This window comes from Marmota marmota, unplaced genomic scaffold (assembly GCF_001458135.2).
Source record: "Marmota marmota marmota unplaced genomic scaffold, marMar, whole genome shotgun sequence".
NCBI classification, from domain to species: Eukaryota; Metazoa; Chordata; class Mammalia; order Rodentia; family Sciuridae; genus Marmota; species Marmota marmota.
The window spans coordinates 1,239,045-1,259,667 of record NW_026000207.1 but is presented as its reverse complement, the minus strand read 5'-3'; the positions used below and the strand labels follow the sequence as shown (position 1 = coordinate 1,259,667).

At 44.5% G+C, this 20,623-nt stretch overlaps 1 protein-coding gene across 1 annotated transcript; it reads right to left on the bottom strand.

Annotated features, from left to right (window-relative positions):
* Positions 1–1,468: 1,468 nt before the first annotated feature.
* Positions 1,469–20,204, bottom strand: Zim2 (zinc finger imprinted 2). Its single transcript, XM_015505326.1, is given in 6 exon segments — positions 1,469–2,301; positions 4,741–4,830; positions 6,194–6,382; positions 17,443–17,677; positions 19,833–19,911; positions 20,122–20,204. Coding segments are annotated over 6 exon segments (1,509 nt in total).
* Between the last annotated feature and the right edge of the window lie 419 nt (positions 20,205–20,623).

Here is a 20,623-nt window from a genome sequence, read left to right as displayed (position 1 = left end):
GCATTTTCATTCAGCACTTCAGAAACGAAGGGCGAGGGATTGTGCAGCCAGCAATACTTTTGCTGGTGTGCATTCTGGTAAGTCATACTTGTTTTAAATTTCATAACCTTAGAGCACATATTACAGATCAACCTCAAAAACGGTTGGTTGGCAAAAAGAGCTGGAATAACAGCAGCAACCACACACCTTTTCCAGGCAAGGAATCAGGTCCTGGGTTCCAGGTCCAAACGGTCACCATGTGTATCTGCATCTGACCACGGTTCAAGGCAGTAGGAGAAGGCTTTTCACATCCTACCAATCCGGTCTAAAAGATTTTTGCTGTAATTCAGGGCTTATATCTTTAAAGAATGAAGCATACATAGTAAAGAAATAGGGTTTTAAGTGAAGATGGCCATGCGGATGATGTCAGAGTCCAAGAAAGCAGAAATACTGCTTTCTCACTGAATTATTTTTTAGAAATAAAAAAGGAAAAGAGAATAATAAGCTCAAACCCTCAAACAGCAACCAAAAAAGAAAAAACCCTCTACTTGATCAGTAACAGCTTTACAAATTACAAGAAATTGTTTAGCAAAAATATATTTCCCTAAATCTATGTCTCAAAAAGTTATTATCTAATCCTAAATCACAAGAGAAATGTCAGAACTTCACCCTAAGAAAAAGATCCTAACCTCTGTAGCACAAGTGGCCTTATCTGATTTAATGTGAAATGATGTTGGGTTACTAAGATAGGAAGATGGTTGTAGAAAGCATAATACTATGTCTTTTCTTCAGGGAGGATATGACAAAGAGATAAAAAGAAAAATCTGAGTTCCATTCCTGCACCATTCCTTACACCTTGCTCAAATCAACTGAGAATTTGGGAGTTTCGAGTTTACTTTATCTGTAAAATGGAATAAATATCCTAGATACCTAGAAGCATTCTTTGAAGAATCAAATAAAATAACACATAACATTTTATAAACCATGAGGTATGATATAAACATATTACAATAAAATAAGCTTTGTGATTGGATAAATCTAGGTAGAACTTCAAAATTCTGTTTACCTTACTGATACATCCCAAGTGGTGAAGACACTGAATGTTAATTCTTCAATAAAAGCTCAGGCCACATATTGGCAGTCTGGATCCCGACGGCCAATTAGAAGTTTTTCATTGGGATGTCAGAATCAAGGGTCTCCATCCCATGCATACCACAAAGAAGGGCAAGATCTATTAGCTTTCTTCCTCTGCAACCAAAACATTCTTTGTAAGCACTATGCCTGGATGACTGCTAACGTGTTGGATCTTCTCATGCAAAAAGGTCACCTACACACTTACACTATTCACTGGTTCTGACTACACCATGCTGACTTTTTGAGTTAACAAGCTGTGAGGACAGGTATAAAGCCTTTCAATTCAGGTCATTCAAAAGGTCTCTCTACAGGATAAAGTGAAAAATGTTGAGAAAAATTGTTCTCTGAAAGTTTTTCAACAGTAATGGCATTCAACCAGTGTCTCCTGGAAATGGAGTTGATAATGCTGAGTGAGGTAGGAGGGCAGGCTAAAACACTTCCTACAGAGTTGGCACTGGTACGGCCGCTCCTGAGCATGAATCCGATAGTGCTGAATGAGATGTGAGCTCCTACTGAAGGTTTTGCCACAGTCACAACACTGGCAGGATCTCTCTCCAACATAGTCATGCTTCCGCTGGTAATGAATTAAGTGTGTCTTGTTGCAGGGCAGCCCAGGGGGAAGGGCCTCTGCTGCTTCATGGGCTTTGAGATGTTGAAGAAGATGCACGTCCTGGACAAAAGCTTTGCCACACTGAAAGCACTCACAGTAATCCTCCTGACTGTGAACTCTTACAGCGCCCCCGAGATCTGCACGCGGGATGAAAGACTTGCCCACTTGACGGTACCTAGAGGGCCTCGGGGCCGCATGAGTCTTCTGGTGTCTGGTGAGGTGGGGCATGAGAAAGAAGGCTTCGCCACATTGTTTACACCCAAAGGGTTTCTTTCCAGTATGGATTTGCTCATGTCTCCTAAGGCCCATCTGGGTACTAAAGACCCTTTCACAAAATTTACATCTCATAGGTTCCACTGGCTGGGGTCTGATACATGTTTCAAGAGCAGTGCGTTCCAGGGGAGCCTCTCCTGGAAGAGCCCCTGATGGTGTGGTAAGATTAGGGCGTCTCTCAAGTGCATCACTGCCGTGGCTTCCTTCCCGAGCAGAGGTCTTCATGTCACTCGTGGTCACGGGACTTGAAGTCTGATTCTCCTGGTTGCCAAGGTAGGACTCTGATGGATCATCAGGAGAAGACGCTCTTACACGGACATGCCAGAAGTTACCTACCCAACCCTCCCTTCCTGCCCCAAAGAATGATTTTTATATGGACAAGCTCTGCTTTGGGATTAATTCTTTGGTTTCAGGTCTCTTCCCACAATATAATCGTGGGAATGAACCTAAGGAGAAAATCAAAACAGGATTGAAAGGACAATAACCATTGGAGGGTGAAGAAGAGCAGAAAAGAACAGAGAAGCCAGACACAGAAAGTGGAATGAGGGGAACCATATAAAGACCTGGGATGGGGGCTGTCGACATTTTCCAAACCATGCTTGACAGATCACTAATATTTTGAAAAATGAGTAGCTTTGACCATAAAGGGGTTCCACTGTCAAGTCAACTTGAGAAATACCATATGATACAAATCAAGCAGGTTTCATTCCTGGATGATTCTTCAGAACCTTTGATATGCATCTCATTTCTCCAAGAGGAAAGGGACAGAAAGTAGCATTTCTAAACTGGTATTACCTGGGAATATTTTTAAAGAATACCTATTATCATGGTTCTTCAGGGTCATTGAGGAAACACTAAAATTAACAGGTCAACAGCCTCTTTCTCAGAATAAAGCAAAAGGATTCTAATCCTCTTTGGATCTTAATCTTATTTCAACCTAATCTACAATGCCAACAACCAATATCCTTCAATCCAAAATTTATTAAATGCCTATTTTGTGCAAGGCATTGCCCAATCAGATGATTATCAGCAATCTGCAAAGAAGACCTCAACCAAACTAAAATGATGGGGAATTGATTCTTTGCAAAGACTAGTGGAAGGGATGGCATTTGGGCTCAGTTTAAGTGATGAAGGACATGATGACGGTCTTAGCAAAGATGATGAACTGTGAGGGCTGGGGATGTGGCTCAGTTGGTAGAGTGCCTTGCATGCTCAAGGCCCTGGGTTCCATCCCCAGCAGCACACACACACACACACACACACACACACATACACGAACTATGAAAATACACAGTCCCAGGACGTCAGAAATACTGATTTCAGTTGGAAGATCTTATAGGAGATGAGGATGGGAGGCAAATTATACGCCAGAATGGGAAAAAACTAAATGTTTTGCAAAAGTTCGAATTTTATCTTGAGGATGATTTTTAAAAACTGGTTAAGATTTGGGGTTTTATAAAGGCAATTCTTGGGCTGGAGGAAAGCCAAGGAAATCAAGTATAACTCTGTGGTTTGGAAGAAAGAATGATGAACACAGGGGTTGTATCCCAAAAGACCCCTGCGGTGGGCGAAGCAGTCTAGGTGGGACAGCAGAGGTGGAATGCGATGTAGGAGGTCATCGGGGAAGGGGACAGCTGGACCCTTCACAATGGAGCAGGCATTTTAGGAAACGGCCTTTGGAAGGAAGACTCAAGAACAGAGGACAGAGAAGCACCCATTCTCACTGCCCCTCTTCTGCTTTCCTCACCTGCTTACGTCCACTATTGCAGCCCCTTCTGCCAGTTCTACTTTCAAAGGGCAGCTTGTCTCTCTACGCTTCCACCCATCCTCTGTAGACCATCTAAACGGATCTTTCTAGAGCGGCAGTGCCCGACAGAACTCCCTGCCATGATGGGAATGCTCTACATGTCTCTAACACAGCAGCCAGCGGCACACGTGGCTATCAGGAACGGAAATGGGGCTGGTGTGACCAAGAAACTAAATTTTAAATTTCATATAAGTTTAACTAGTTTATACATAAGTAGCCACACCCGGCCTGTGCCTGCCATACTGGACAGCACCGTTCTAGAGTGTCAACACACCACCTGCTCAGTGCCCCCCACTACTTCTCCACCTCATTCGGAACAACATCGACATTCCTATCATATCCCTATTTGGGCTGGTCCTTGTCTTTTTCTGTGACTCTCTCCGAGTCCTCGCCACTTCTTTCAGGAAGCTCGTTCCAACCCCAGGGACCTTGTATTTAATGTCTTTCTGCGTGTATCAGTTTTCCTCGAGGTTTCCACGTGGGTCAGCTCACGTGGGGAGGGAATGGAAGGAAACGTAAGGGAAGGGGGGAGTCTGTGGATGTCCACAGATCTAAGGAACCGGCATGGGGGAAGTAGGGGCTGAGGAAACAGAAGGGTCATTATGCCAAGGTCTTTTGCTTGCTCGGCTCAAGAGGAAGACCTATGATCCTACCGCAAGAAGAAAGGCACAAATGAATGAAGGGTTGGAATACTAGAGAGAAGGACACTGCCCTCCCTGGAGCTGGGCCAAAGAGGAACTCACGCTGCAGGAAGAGGTGAGGGCAAGTGCTGAGGAGAGACGGCCCTTGAGCGAGAGCACCTCCCAGCCTTCTCCTGGACCTGAGGGCTTTGAGGAAGGGCCTGATGGCATCTGCTGCCCACCTGGCCCTCCCCTCCCCTGGGCAGGGCGCTGCCTTCCCACGATTCTTATCTCCATAGCTTCCCCTCACCACTCACTTGGACACGTCACTGTCCTCCTGTCCTCCTCCACTGCCCGTGCCTCTTGTTCCAGGAGTGAAATGATGTCAGGTTTAGAGAACTGGCACCCTGTTGAGGAAGAAAGGGACTGTAAATTGTAACTCGGGGCTCAGCAACTCCAGATTCTGTGGGGGAATAGAAAGGAGGAAAACGGAGTCGGTTTCAAACCTAGAGAGCAGTGGTTCTCAGGGGTTCTTCCCCCCAGAGGACACAATGTAGGGAGATCACCTCTGTGTCCCAGCTGTGGGAAAGAAGCAGGTGCTCCTGGCCCCTAGTGGGTGGAGGCAGGGTGCTGTCCACCATCCTGCGGGCCACAGATGGCCCCACATGTCAACCCTGCTGCTGAGTGAACCTGGACCGAGGACTGAGGGTAGTTTGCCAGCTCTGTACTTCAGCAGGGGGAATCGGACACAGCTGCCCAAAGGGGGCCATCACTGTTCCCCTCTGTGTGCTCCTCCCCGCCCATCAGCTCCTCGTTTCCCACGCTGCGATCCTTCCTTGGCGAGCGCTGGCTGATCGCCTGTCTTTTCCCACTCAGAGAGGACGTCCATGAGGACAGAGGGACTACTTTGTAGCCTAGCCCTATACAGACCTGTCATACCATGACTTCTCTGACAAATTAATGAACACCTGTCCTATTCTGGCCATATCTAGGTGCCATTTAGAGAAGTAGATAGTGTTTACTTATATCTTTCTTTAAACCTCTTTCTTTGTACTTAAGTGGGCCTATTTTAAATGGGAGATTCACATCAACTCCATAAATTAAAACAAATATCATTTGCAAAAAAAAACAAAAAACAAAAAACCTAGATACTGTAAGAAACCAAGATTATTCACTGCTAACTGGCTTTTTTTTTTTCCCTAAATAAGGAATATACCTGAGGTCTTCTCTCTACTAAAATGGAAGATCAACAAGATGCAGAGAAATGCTAACACCAAACTAACACTTTATACCTGATTAGAATAACAAAGTTTGAAAGAAAATTACAAGAGAAACATCTTTCAGCAGCAGCAGCAGCAGCACATTAATATAAAGGAGCAGATTCTAGAGTCAGGGTACTTGGGTCAAATCCCAGTTTTAGACAAACAATTTATAACTTGTTCATGACTCAGTTTCTTCATAAAATGGCACTAATAATAACAATAATAATAATAGTGGCAATAAGAAGTCTCTCTCTCCCACAGAAACAGTGTGAGGATTAAAGAGGTTAGACTTGTAAAGTGCTAGACTGGTACCTGACACCATTAAGTGCTCAATAAAGGTTAACCATTTTATAATTAACAATGAGTTTAATATCAAAGTACTGCCTCTGACCTAGGTTGAACTCAGTGATGACATGAGCCGGCGTTACTGACACAACAAGAAGACACAGGAGATGAGACCCTCGAGCCCAGTGGGCAGAAACGCGTTCTGGGGAGACGGCACACTCACCGAGGGAGAGCAGGTTCTGGTAAGTCTCCAGCATGACCTCCCGGTAGAGGTCCCTCTGGGCAGCACTGAGGGAGCCTAACTCCTCCGGGCTGAAGTCCACGACCACGTCCCTGAAGGTGACCGATTCCTAAAATACCAGGAGCACTCCTAAGTGATTAACGTCCAGGAACGATCCCGGCAGCAAGGAGCCTAACGAGAGAGAACTGAGTATAAAGCAGCTGACGACTGGCTGAAAGTCCCCAGGTGTCCTGATCCAGAGGCCACAGGGCCTTGCCTTGTCTTGTGGTGTGAGAGGATGGGAACATCTCTGAGACAGTTCCTGCTGCTGGTCACTACAGATTTAGGCTGGGGGAGACAGATCCTTTCAAGACACTTTGTAAGTAAAGAAAGCAAGAGTGCAAATACTTAAAACTTCAGGAGTATACCATGTCAGAATCAGAGTTGTGTTAAAGTCCTGGCTCTGGCTCTTAGAAACTTCATGAGTTTGTGTAAGTTAACTCTCAGTATCTCATCTGTAAAACTCAAAGCACTGACAGATACGAGGAAACAGTCAATCCTATTAATTAACAGGGAAATACAAATAAAAAACACAAAGTACCATACCCATTCAATTGACAAAAATTAAGAATTTTGAAAACATAAAGTATATAAACATTAGTCCAAAGGATCTCTTAAAGATGCTAAAGGAAATTTAAAATGGTAAACCACTTTGAACCCCAAAATTATGTTCCTAGGAATGTGTGTTCGTGTGTATTGGAGAAATGTACGAGCATGTTTATAACAGTACTGTTTATGACATCTACAACCTGGACGCAATCCAAGCATCCACTTAACAGTAGAAGAGATACACACCATGGACGAGGAAATAGAACGACATTCCGTAAACACACATCCACTAACCAAGGTACAGACCGCCATCCTGAAAGCCCAAGGTCGATTCAAAGGCAGATACTAGAGGGCTACATAAGCTATGATATCCACTTTATTAACATACATACTCTTTTGTATTTTAATGGAGACTGTCTAAATTTGTTATGCAAAGCAACAAATAATAGATTAGACTAGTGGTCCTGTACTGGCTGCTCAGCTCCTACAAAGGGATCTATTTTTATAACCCTGAGGTTTTTTATTCTTTAAAAAATTTCATACTATCTGCCAATATAAAAAAGTTATACGAGATTGCATATTAACTGGTTTTTATGCTTTTCTTAAAACAATAACAAGATCTAGGGACCTGGGCCACATTCTCACATGGCACCATCAGCAGAAACCACGCCACAACTCCCCCTTACATGAGGCAGTCACTCCTAGTGTGTCCTGATCCACCCAGACCAACTCCTCATTCACATCACCGCGGCGCCCACAAAGCATCTTCACTCAAGTCACTGACAGCCAAGGGAGGGACAGAGGCCACGCTCAGGAACACGTGTTCCCAACCTTTTCCTATTCACCCAACCGAGAAGCCTTTTTAGACAATCTTCCCACCATCCTCCCATGATTTTTTTCTGATTCTGAAAGAAACACAACATACTGATTTCATTACTTGTCCTTTAGGTTTCCAAGGTGTAACAAGAACGTTAAAGAGCACACTTTTTAATTAAACCCCTCACAACTGCACCACGAGGTGCCGTTTGCTCAGGGCTGCAGCCGTCCATGCACTGTGTGCAGGTGGGAAGGACTGTCTCCACGGGAGCCATTTCCATCTTTACAAGGTGCCTACCAGTCCTTGGACACCTTTGATGGCCTTTTGTAATAATCACAAATCAGCACTGATCCACATACACACTCACTAAATACTTCTGAAATCACTCTGCACACAAACCATGACCACAGCGCTTTGGCCCTGAGAACCACTCTTCACTCCTGATGGGCAACACCACACCACTGAGAGTACTATTCTAGAATGTGACTTTAAAGGGAAAGTCCCTCTCAACTGTCAACCCTCAGCTCCACTGTGTGGGACCAGGCAGGGCCAGTGTAAGCCGGCCTCCACTGGTAACTAAACACACGACGACACCACCAGCCTTATCTGTGTAATTTTATGTAAGTTCAGAGAAGTTTTATGTTTGGTGACTTCATTAAAATATTTCTCATAGCCGGGTACAGTGGCACATGCCTGTAATCCCAGCAATTTGGGAAGGTGAGGCAGGAGGATGGCACGTTAGAGGTGAGCCTCAGCAACTCATCAAGACCCTGTCTCAAAATAAAAAATAAAAAGGACCAGCCTGGCCTGACCCGTGAACCACATTCGAGCCCCTAGGCCCTGGTGGGCCCCAGCACTGGCCCTGCCTGACCTGTGACCCATGCCAGAGCCCCCAGGCCCAGGCAGGCCCAGGGTGGACAGCTGCACAGAGCGGAGGACAGGGCTATGGCTTCCCAGCACCTGGTTCCTCTCAGAACTCCTCCCTCTTAGGGCACTGCAGCCACTGTAATAGCCCTCTCCTCACCTAGAACCCCCTACCCTGGGACAACTGACAGGGTGTGGAGGCAGCCACCCTGCAGCAACCCACACCACAGCGCTACATCCCTGAACAGGCCGCCCACAGCCATCCTAAGGCTGGCCCTTTCAGCCCCATCTCTGAAAGTGGTTGCTTCCATCTTGGGACACCTCCACGGCCATCTTGGGTCACCCCTCCTTGGCCAACACCACCATCTTCAGTTACCACGGCTTCCATCTTGGGACACTGGCGGAGGACTGGAAGCCCATCACCAAGGTACTTATAGATTTGACGCTACCGCTGCCACCAACCAGGGAAGTGGCGGTTTCCATCTAGGGACAATATCCAGGACCAGGAAGACCATCACCAAGGTCCCTGCAGGCTTGGTCACACCAGAGGCATCCTGCCAGGTGTGCTAATAGCCACCATTCTGTTGTGGAGGCAGGAGAGCGCCTTACATGGGGTCGCCTCTTGCTCTCTTTTCTCCTGTCAATAGCCAACTTCTTTTGATTCATCCTTCACTCTGCCTATGACCTCACACCTCTATATTCTCACCTCCTTCCCGTAAACATCACACTCCACACCCACACTGCTTCTGCCTTTGTCCACCAGTACAAACTGTACACCCTCTTCAAACCTACGGTCTCTACTGCAGATAATAATTGAACACATCATTTCTGTTTGTTATGACAAAACTCTAATTGTCTAAAGAGGGACTCGTTGGTTTAAAGGTATATATCATTTGCATTGGGAGCTGTTAATATTGATCTCCCTCTTAAAGGTGAGACACCAGAAACCTACAGAGACACTTTAAGATTATAGGGTAGAAAGTGTAACATCTAGGATAGGCACTGCTAGAGGGAAGACACTCAGAAAGCATGAAAAGACAGGGAAGAAAGTGCCCCAACACACCAAGATGATAAAATAATAGAACTTTTTGACAGTATAGAAGAAATGTCAGAGAAGGAGTTCAGAATGTACATAATTAAAATGATCTGCAAATCAAATAATGACGTAAGAGAGCAATACAGCCAACAACTGGTCACTTCAACAAAGAGATAAGAGAGCAAATACAGATAGCAAAAGATTACTTCAAGAAAGAGATAGAGATTCTGGAAGAAAAAAACAGAAATCCTTGAAATGAAGGACACAATATACCAAATAAAAAATTCAATAGAAAGCATCACCAATAGACTAGGCCACTTGGAAGACAGAACTGCAGACAATGATGACAAAATATACAATCTTGAGAATAAAGTTGACCACTCAGTGAAGATGGTGAGATACCATGAATAGAACATCCAAGAATTATGGGATAACATCAAAAGACCAAATCTAAGATGTATCAGGATAGAGGAAGGCTCAGAGAGTCAAACCAAAGGAATGCACAATCTCCTCAATGAAATAATATCAGAAAAGTTCCCAAACATAAAGAATGAATTGGAAAATCAAATACAATAGGCTTATAGGACACCAAATATACAAAATTACAATAGATGTACACCAACATGTTATAATGAAAATGCCTAGCATACAGAATAAGGACAGAATTTCAAAAGCTATGAGAGTTTCACGTTACATATGGGGGAAACCAATTCAGATCTCAGCAGATTCTCAACCCAGACCCTCAAAGCCAGGCGATCCTGGAGCAGCACATACCGAGCTCTGAAAGAAAATGGATGCCAACCAAGACTCTCATATCCAGCAAAATTAAGCTTTAGATTTGATGATGAAATTAAAACCTTCCAAGATAAACAAAAGTTAAAAGAATTTACAATGAGAAAGCCTGCACTACAGAACATCCTCAGCAAAACATTCCACGAAATGAAAATCAACAATGAAAATCAGAAAGGGAGGGGGTTACACTAAAGGAAAAGCCAATCAAAGGAGAAACCAAGTCAAGTAAAAAGCCAAAAACAGACCAAAATGGCTGGGAACACAAACTGTGTCTCAATAATAACCCTGAATGTTAATGGCCTAAACTCATCAATTTAGACAGAGACTGGCTGATTGGATTTAAAAAAGACCCAACAATATTCTGCCTTCAAGAGACTCATCAGAAAAGACATCCAGCCTGAAGGTGGAAGGATGGGAAAAACATGCCATTCTCAGGGACTGGGAAACAGGCAGGAGTTTCCATCTCATATCAGATAAAGTGGACTTCACACCAAAGTTAGTCAAGAGGGTGAAGAAGGACATTTCACATGTTTAGGATATCACGCATCAACAGGACGTAACAACTGTGAATGTCTATGCCCTAAACAATGGTGCATCTACGTATATCGAACAAACCCTTCTCAACTTCAAGAATTAAACAGACCACAACATAATAATAACTGGTGACCTTACCATCTCTTTCATCACTGGATAAATCCTCCAAACAAAAACTAAACAAAGAAACTACAGAACTCAGTAATACAATCAATGATTCAGACTTAACAAACATAATAGAATATTTCATCCATTAACAAGCAAGTCCACTTTTTTCTCAAGCAGCACACGGATCCTTCTCCAAAATAGACCATGTATCATGCCACAAAGCAAGTCTTAGCGTGTACAAAACCCAGAGATAACACCTTGCAAAGCTGGGGTTGAGGCTCAGAGGTAGAGCGCTTGCCTTGCATGCCAGAGGCCCTGGGTTTGGTCCCCAGCACCACATAAAAATAAACAAATAAAAATAAAGATATTGTGTCTATCTACAACTAAAATAATAATAAAAAACACCTTGCATTCTATCTGACCATAATGGAATGAAATTAGAAATCAATGAAAAATTTTTTAAAAAAAGAAGCTACACCAACATCTGGAGACTAAATAACATGCTACTGAATGAGGCATGGATGACTGAAGACATAGGGAAGAAACAGAAGAATTCTTAGAGGAGAATGAGAAATCTGATACAACATATCAAAATCTCTGGGATGTATGAAGGCAGGCTAAGAAGAAAGTTCATTGTATTAAGCTCTTTTATTAAAAGAAGTAAACATCAACAGATAAATGACCTGATATTACATCTCAAAGCCCTAGAAAAAGAAAAACAAATCAACACTAAAAGCAGAAGACAGGAAATAATTAAAATCAGGGCTGAAATCAATGAAATTGTAACAAAAGAAACAATTGAAAAAACTGACAAAACAAAAAGCTGGTTCTTTGAAGAAATAAAGTTGATAAACCTTTAGCCACCCTAACAAAAAGAAGGAGAGAGAAAAGACAAATTACTAAAATCCAAGTTGAAAAGGAAACAACACGACAGACACCACTAGAACACAGAAGACAATCAGGAACTGTTCTGGAGACCTGAAAGTCCCGGGGACACTGACACCTTTCTAGAGGCACGTGGTTTGCCAAACGGAATGAGGGGGACCTACCCAACAGACGGCGTTCAAGCAAGGAGACAGAAGCCGCCATCCAAAGCCACCGACCGAGGAAAGCTGGGACCAGATGGAGCCTCCGCCAAGTTCTGCAAGACCCGCAAAGAAGGACTGCCACCAACACTCCTGAGGTTACCATGTGGCTGGAAAAGGAGGGACCCTCCAACTCATTCTATGAAGCTCGCATCACCCTGACACCAAAGCAGACAAAGATTCATCAGGGAAAGGAAACTTCAGACCAATATCCCTGATGAACATAGATGAAAAAATTTTCAATAAAATTTTGGCAAATTGCATACAAAAACATATTAAAAAGATAGTGCACCATGATCAATGGGGTTCATCCCAGCAAAGCAGGGTTGGTTCAACACATGAAAATCAATAAACATAATTCCCCACATCAGTAGCCTAAGAATCATATGATTATATCAACAGATGCAGAGAAAGCATTTGACAAAATTTAGCACCCTTTCAAGTTCAAAACACTAGAAAAACTAGGGATAGCAGGAACATACCCCAACATTGTAAAAGCCATCTATACTAAACACAGGCCAATATCATTCTAAATGGAGAAAAATTGGAAGCATTCCCTCTAAAAACTGGAATAATACAGGGATGCCTCTCTCACCACTTCTATTCAACATCATGCTTGAAACTCTAGCCAGAGGAGTCACGATGAATTTAAAGGGATTTGAATAGAAAAAGAAGAACTCAAATTATCACTATTTGCCAACAACATGATTCTATACTTAAGAGGATCCAAAAAAATTCCATCAGAAAACTTCTAGATTTAATAAATGAATTCAGCAAAGTAGCAGGATATAAAATCAATACCCATAAAAATCAAGTGTATTCCTATATATTAGTGATGAACCCTCAGAAAGAGAAATCAGGAAAACCACCCTATTCACAATAGCCTCAAAAAAAAAAAAATACTTGGGATCAATTTAACAAAAGAGGTGGAAGACATCTACAAAGATCACTCAGAACACCAAAGAAAGAAACTGAAGAAGACCTTAGAAGATGGAAAGATCTCTCATGCTCTTGGACAGACAGAACTGATGTTGTCAAAATGGCCACACGACCAAAAGCACTCTGTGGATTCAATGTGATGCCAATTAAAATTCAAACATTGTACCTCACAGAAACAGAAAAAGCAATTATGAAATTCATTTTGAAAAATAATAGACCCAGAATAGCCAAAGCAATCCTTAGCAAGAGTGCAGCAGGAGGCATCACTACAGCAGACCTTAATATACTGCAGAGTCACAGTGACAAAAGTGGCATGGTATTGGCACCAAAGCAGACCTGAAGACACAGAGAGCAAACCCCCACACACACAGTTGTCGCATACTAGACAAAGGTGCCCAAAACACACACTGAGAGGAGACAGTCTCTTCAACAAACGGTGCTGGGAAAAATGGAAGTGCATTCCATGCACCAACCTCAGTGGATCAGGACCTAGGAATCAGACCAGAGACCCTGTGTCTAACAGAAGAGAAAGTAGGCTCTAATCTTCATCACGCTGGATTGGGCCCCAGCTTCCTTAACAAGACTCCTAGAGCACAAGAAATAAAATTAAGAATCTAAAAAGCTTCTTCTCAGCAAAAGAACTAATCAATGAGGTGAAGAGGAGCCTACAGTGTGGGAGCAAATTCTTACCACAGAAACATCAGAGAGAGCATTAATCTCCAGCATATATAAAGAACCCAAAAAACTTAACACCAAAAACCAAACATGTCAATCAATACATAGGCTAAGGAGCTGAACAGTTGCTTCTCAGAAGAAGATACAATCAACCAACTAATATAAAAAAGTGCTCAACATTTCTAGTAATTAGAGAAATGCAGATCAAAACTAAGATTTTTATCTCAAGATTCCATCTCACTCCAGTCAGAATGGCAGCTATCAAGAGTAGAAACCACAATAAGTGTTGGTGGGGTGTGGGGAAGGCACACTCACACACTGCTGGTGGGAACGGGACAGCCCACCTTTAACCTTTTTTGGAGAAGAACATTCTATGGAAGGCCTTTGATGTACCCCGACATAAATAAAGCAGGCGCGGGCTCCGTTTTGCGAGATACAGAAGCTCGATGCGTATGACTGGCTTGCCTGTCCTGTCCCTGCCCTTTGAAATCATTTTCTGTGTCCTGTGTCTTTTTAATCCTTCTATTTTTTCTAGCTTTTATTTCTCAGCCAGCCCACTTCACCAAGGGGAGCCCCATTCCCACTGCCTGCGCAGGACGTGGGTGAGAGGAGGGGCAGGGGATAGGAAAGGCGGTGGAATGATCTCAAGAATGGTGTGACCCTACTTCATGTACAACCAGAGAAGTAAAAAAATTGTGCTCCATTTGTGTACAATGAATTGAATAGCATTCTGCTGCAAATAAATAATTTTTAAAAATAAATAAATAAAAAGGACAAGGGAGGTAGCTCAGTGGTAAAGAACTCCTGTTCAACACCCAGTACCAACAACATGTGTGAGTGAGTGAGTGTGTGTGAGTGTGTGTGTTTGTGTGTGTGTGTTTTAAGCATTATTTTGGAGAAAACATAATGGTAGAACATATTATTTTTCATTAAAAATATAAAATCTGGGCTATGGACTCAATTATCTCAAATCTAAAAATTTAGTTGGATCAGCCAGGTAACATTCAGTATGTCTAACTAAATTTGTATTTCAGATAAACAACAGATAATTTCTTAGCATAAGCCATATTCCAAACATTGCATGAGACATATTTATGCTAAAAATTTATTCACTGTTTATCTGAGATTCAAATTTAATTGAGTGTTTATCTGCCGTATCTAGATAGCCTAAGTTGGGGTAATGGCACTTCAGCCATTACTTAGAAATAACTAAATGGTAAGGAATGGACTCTGAAGCCCGACTACCTGAGTTCATATCGCAGCCTTACCATTTGACAACAGTGTGACCTTCAGCAAGTTACTAACTCTTCCTTCCTCCATTCTCTCACTTATAAAAATAAGCATAATAGTTGAAACTACACAGACTTAGATGAGATGTGATATTAAAAAAAAATCCAAGAATCCCAGTGGCTTGGGAGGCTGAGGGAGGAGGACTGCAAGTTCAAAGCCAGCCTCAGCAAAAACGAGATGCTAAGCAACTCAGTGAGACCCTGTCTCTAAATAAAATACAAAACAGGGCTGATGTTGTGGCTCAGTGGTCAAGTGTCCCTGAATTCAATCCCCAGTACGCTCCCCCCCAAAAAATCAAAGGGATAGAAAATATATAGTATATGGGATAATGTTTAAGTGCAACAAAGAAAAGGAAAGCAAGAAATAGTGGACTGGAGGGGTGGGGTTGTGGCTCAGTGGTAGAGCGCTCGCCTAGCAGGCGCGAGGCCCTGGGTTCGACCCTCAGCACCACATAAAAACAAATAGAGGTATTGTGTCCAACTACAACTAAAAAATAAATATTAAAAAAAAGAAATAGTGGACTGGAGAGTCAAAAGAAACTTAGACAGGGTAGCGATGGAGAAGGTCAAGGAGAGTAATATTTATATAATGAGCTAAGTAAATGAAGATGGGGTCTACCTAAATAGGTGAGGTGACAAAATCAGAAGGTCCGACTCATATTTGAGTACCAAGTGACAAGAAAGCTCGACTCACCTGGGAGCCACCAGATGGTCGACTGTTCAACCTCTTTGTATTCTGTGGGTGTTCCTTGGTGCTCCTATTTCCTACAAGCACAGAGTCCTCAGCAGGGAAACCTAGAAGAGGGGACACCATGGCATTGAGTCCGGTCCCGCAGTATCGAGAGAGCAGCCTTCCACTCTCACCACCCATCCTGCTGTGGGGGGCAGCAGGAGTCCTGGGCTTCCTAGGCTAAGAGAAAGACAACAGAATAATTCCTCTACTCAGTGGAGCAAGTTCCAAAAGAGAACACTGGTCGTCTCCCAGCTCTGAACCCTTTAATGGCTCCTCACTGCCTTCCAGATAGTGAAAATTCTCTCTATTAGTGGTGATCTCTGGTTCCACTGTTCCACAAAATCACCAGGGAATCTCAGTTTCTCAACTGTAAAACAGAAGCAAGGATACTCAACGCCTCTGAAAGCTCTTAGATCAATGTCACCAATGTAGGGCAGACAGTAGGTCACTTTTTGACAGCAGCCCGCAGGGAGCCTTTGTTGGTCTTTCCACTCTCAGATTCAGAAGACAACATCGCCTTCCCTCCAGAGCCTGAACCTTGAGGACCTTCCTGGCCTGCAGTCTTTTCCAAGTGCATGGCTCACTGATTGTCCTTCCCTTCTCCTACCCTATGCAATTCTGTTCCCTGAGTTCCATGCCTGGCCAAGTCTGAACCTCTGGGATAATATCCACTGTGTCCACTTGAGGCAGTGTAACACCGTGTGAGCAGACACAGGCCTAGCTCGGGATCCCAACTGCCAATTAAGACCTGTGGAATCACCAGCAAGTTACTCAACTTTGTGCTACTGTCTCCAGGTCCATAAAACAAGGCTGATACCTATTTCACAAAGCTGTTAATAGAAGAAGATGATTTAATACACAAAAAATACCTACAATAATACATTATAAGTGTTCAACATGTTCACTGCACATATCGTAAAAATTCTAATAAGAAACACATGTACACAGTACTAGATTAACAACGATCCTTACATCATGATACGTTATCAGCATTGAGTCAGGCATGATCCTCATGTTTATTTTAAATTCATTCATTTACATTTTTAAATACAATTAAGGCCTGTGCCAAACTAAAACATTCCCAATAACTTACATCTATGCATTTGCTTCTTTTCTGCCATGCTCTATCCTGCCTTCCAGAGATAGTTACAATCTTGGATTTGTATTTATTGTTCCCTGGATAGGTAGATACAGATATCTTCACATTGTACAAAACACTTTGTTTTTAGTATTATTTTCATTCAAAGGATTACGAAGACTGCGTGCCTTTCACCTATCATTCTTGAAACGTCCTTAGTTCCAATCTAATAACTTTATTTTGAAAGAGACCAGTAAATTTTAGAAGAGACTGAACTTTCAGGACTTGTTGTCTCCTACATTTTTTGTTCCCTTGCATCTAAAATTTAGCCATTCATTTAAAAAATTATTCTTTTGATTTGAGTAAAAAGACTAAATGATCCATAGACAATTTTTTCCCCAAACATACATTAAATATGTTAATTCCAAGGGTAATCCTAGTTTTTTGGTAGGGTGTGTAGTTTTGTTTTGCATTGATACTAAAGTTTAGGCTGAGTAAGAAATGTGGGGGGGAGGGACAAAGCCAGAACTCTCAAATAATAAACATCAAAGCAAAAAATCAAACCCCCCACATTTTCCATCTCACATCAGATTAGGCAGATTACCCTGATATATAAGACCATTTCTTCATTCAACAGTCACTCCTCTGGACTGGGCATACGAGGGCAGTCAGTCAGCAGACACACTGTCTTACCTTTCTCCCCACAGGCCTGGATCAGGTGTGCCACCAGGGCTCCCGCCTCCCTGCTGCTCTTGGGCTGCTGAGACCTCACCCACACCTGAACCTCCTTTGGCAGTGTGTTCAGAAACTGCTCCAGCACCAGTTGTTCTATTATTTGCTCTTTGGTGTGAGTCTCTGGCCGAAGCCATTGCCGACAAAGCTCCTGGATTTGGCTCACAGCTTGGTGAGGCCCGGTCACCGACAAATACTGAAAATGCCTAAACGTTTGATGAGAAACTTTCAGAGTCCCTGGGTTTCTTGTGGGCATGGTATCTGGATTCTCCTCTTGATCATACAGAGGAAAGATGTGGGGACTTCTCACGATATCCAGAACCCCCGTCACATGCAGCATCTTCACAGCTTGGCCCTTTACAGGACGGAGGCACACTCAAAGGCAGGCTGCTCCAGGACACCCTGTTGTAGAAGACGGTGGGCAGAGCTGCATCAGAAAAAATGATAGCAACACCCAGGACCTGCAGATATCACACAGACTTACAAATGGCCCACAGAGTTAGGACTGGACATGGGGTGGAGGTGATCTGAAGTACAGGGACTTGGCTCATTTTGCACACATGCCTAAAGACAGTTAGTAAATATTTGTGCATACTCTCACACAGATTCTACCTCAGTCCTATTCTCAGGTCTGGAAAATCCACAGAACAGGCTACAAGTATATCAGAAATGGTAAATGAATGGAAAAGAGATTCAAACCCAAACCACAATGAACCAAATTTATTTGATAATCTACAAAAGCAAGCACTTTTCATTTCAAAAATCATGAGTTAAGACAAGTATATTACACAGAATGAACAAAGATACTTACAAGACATACATCTTCAAAGAAATGGATTCGAATGTTAAATATAGGAAGAACTCATGCAGATCAGTGCAGACAAAACAAAAGCGAAAAGGTTAAAAGACTGGAACACGTATTACACAAAATAAGATAGGTAAATGGCCAAGAAACCAAATTCAGCTTGGCTTCATTAGTTAGCACAGACACACAAGTTAAAACCACAATGGGATGTCACTACATACCTCCCCGACATCCAAAATGAAAAAGTCTGACAATACTAAGTGATGGCAAGGAGATGGAGCCACAGTAGAAAGATATATTCATATGCTGGGACTCTAAACAGAAATGACAATACGGATACCTTGCTGTTGAGTGAAAGAAAAGGGCTCAAAAATCCACATTATCTGGTTCCGTTTATATAAAATGGGCAAAATAACCAAGATGTTAGAAGAGCAGAGTAGGGAGGGACAGGGTGGATGGAAGATGGGTGCAGTGGAGCGAGGCAGGGCAAGGGCAAGGGGAAGGGCAACCAGAGAAGGAGTGGCCCCTGAGGTAGGGGAAGGAGTTGCTGAGGTGAAGGAAGGCATCCCTGAGGGGGAGTGGGCTGTCCCTGAGGTGGAAGAAGGCATCTCTGGGGTGGAGAAAGATGTCCCCAAGTAGAGCGGGGTGGTTGTGAGATAGAGAAGGGTGGCCCTGATGTGGAGGAAGATGTTCCCGCAATGGAGTAGGATGTCCCTCAGGTGGAGTGGGGTGTCCCTGAGGTAAAGGAAGATATTCCTGAGACAGAGTGGGGCAACCCTGAGGTGGAGAAAGGTGTCCTGAGGTGGAGTGGAATGTCCCAGAGGTGGAGAAAGGTGTCCCTGAGGTGGAGTGGCATGGCCCTGAGGTGGAGGAGGGCATCCCTGAGGTGAAAGAAGGTGTCCCTGAGGGGGAGGAAAGCATCCTTGGGATGGAGGAAGCTGTCCCTGAGGTGGAGTGGGGCAGCCCTGAGATGAAGGAAGGTGGCCCCGAGGGGGAAGATGTCCATGGGGTGGAGGAAAGTGTCCCTGAGGTGAAGTGCACAGCCCTGAGAGGGAGCAGGGTGGTCCTGAGGTGGGGGAAGGCGTCCCTGAGGTAGAGTGGGATGTCACTAAGGAAGAAGAAGATGTCCCTGAGGTGGGGAAAGGCATCCTTAGGTAGAGTGGGATGTCCCGAGAAGGAGGAAGATGTCCCTGAGGTAAGGCAATGCGTCCCTGAGGTAGAGTGGGATGTCACTGGGGAGAAGGAAGACGTCCTTGAGGTGGAGGAAGGCGTCCCTGAGATGAGGTAAGGCATCACTGAGAAGGAGAAAGATGTCCCTGAAGTGGGGTAATGCGTCCCTGAGGTGGAGTGGCTGTAACTGAGGAGGAAGAAGATGTCCCTGAGGTGGGGGAAGGCGTCCCTGAGGTAGAGTGGGATGTCACTGAGGAGGAAGATGGCCCTAAGGCGGCGTGAGGAAGCTCTGAGATGGAGAGGAGTGGTCCTGAGTGGAAGAAAGGGTCCCTGAAGCGAAACGGGATGTCCCTGAGGTGGGTGGAGTATCCCTGACGTGGAGTGGGATGTCACTGAGGAAGAGGAAGATGTCCCTGAGGCGGAGGAAGGCGTCCCTGAAGTGGGAGAAGGCGACCCTGAGATGGAAAAACGTGTCCCTGAGGTGGAGAAGGCACAGCCGAAGCGGCGAAGGCCGCACTGCCTTCTCTCCAAGAGGCCATGTTGCCATGGCTGACCCCACGATATCGTCGCAGGACACCAGTGAAGTTGCCCCAGGAGCCTCTGCCCACCTTGGTTTTGGTTCCTGAGGCCCAGCTCCCAGGACGCCACGCGCTTACCTTGCTTACCTCACCCGACGCTCCTCAAGCCTCAGCGCCACTACAAGGCCCTCAGGCGCATGCGCAGTACGCCAACATGCCAGCACCGTCATGGCGGGGCAAGGGAGGGACCTGTTTGAGGGGCGGAGCCAGAGTCCTAACTGAGACTGGGACCTGGGAGGGACCTGAGGCAGGAGCCTGAGAGATGGGGCGGAGCCAGAGCCTTGCCTGGAAGAAGCCTGAGGGCACGGCCTGGGGAAGGGTGGAGCCAGAACCTGCCTGGAAGGGGCCTGAGGGCGAGGCCACGGGAGGGGTGGAGCCTGGGTTGAGGGCGGGGCCACGGGAGAGGCAGAGCCAGAACCTGCCTGGAAGGGGCCTGAGGGCGGGGCCATGGGAGAGGCGGAGCCTGGGTTGAGGGCTGGGCCACGGGAGGGGCAGAGCCAGAACCTGCCTGGAAGGGGCCTGAGGGCGAGGCCATGGAGGGGCGGACCCTGGGATGAGGGCGAGGCCTTGGGAGGGACAGCCCAAGAAC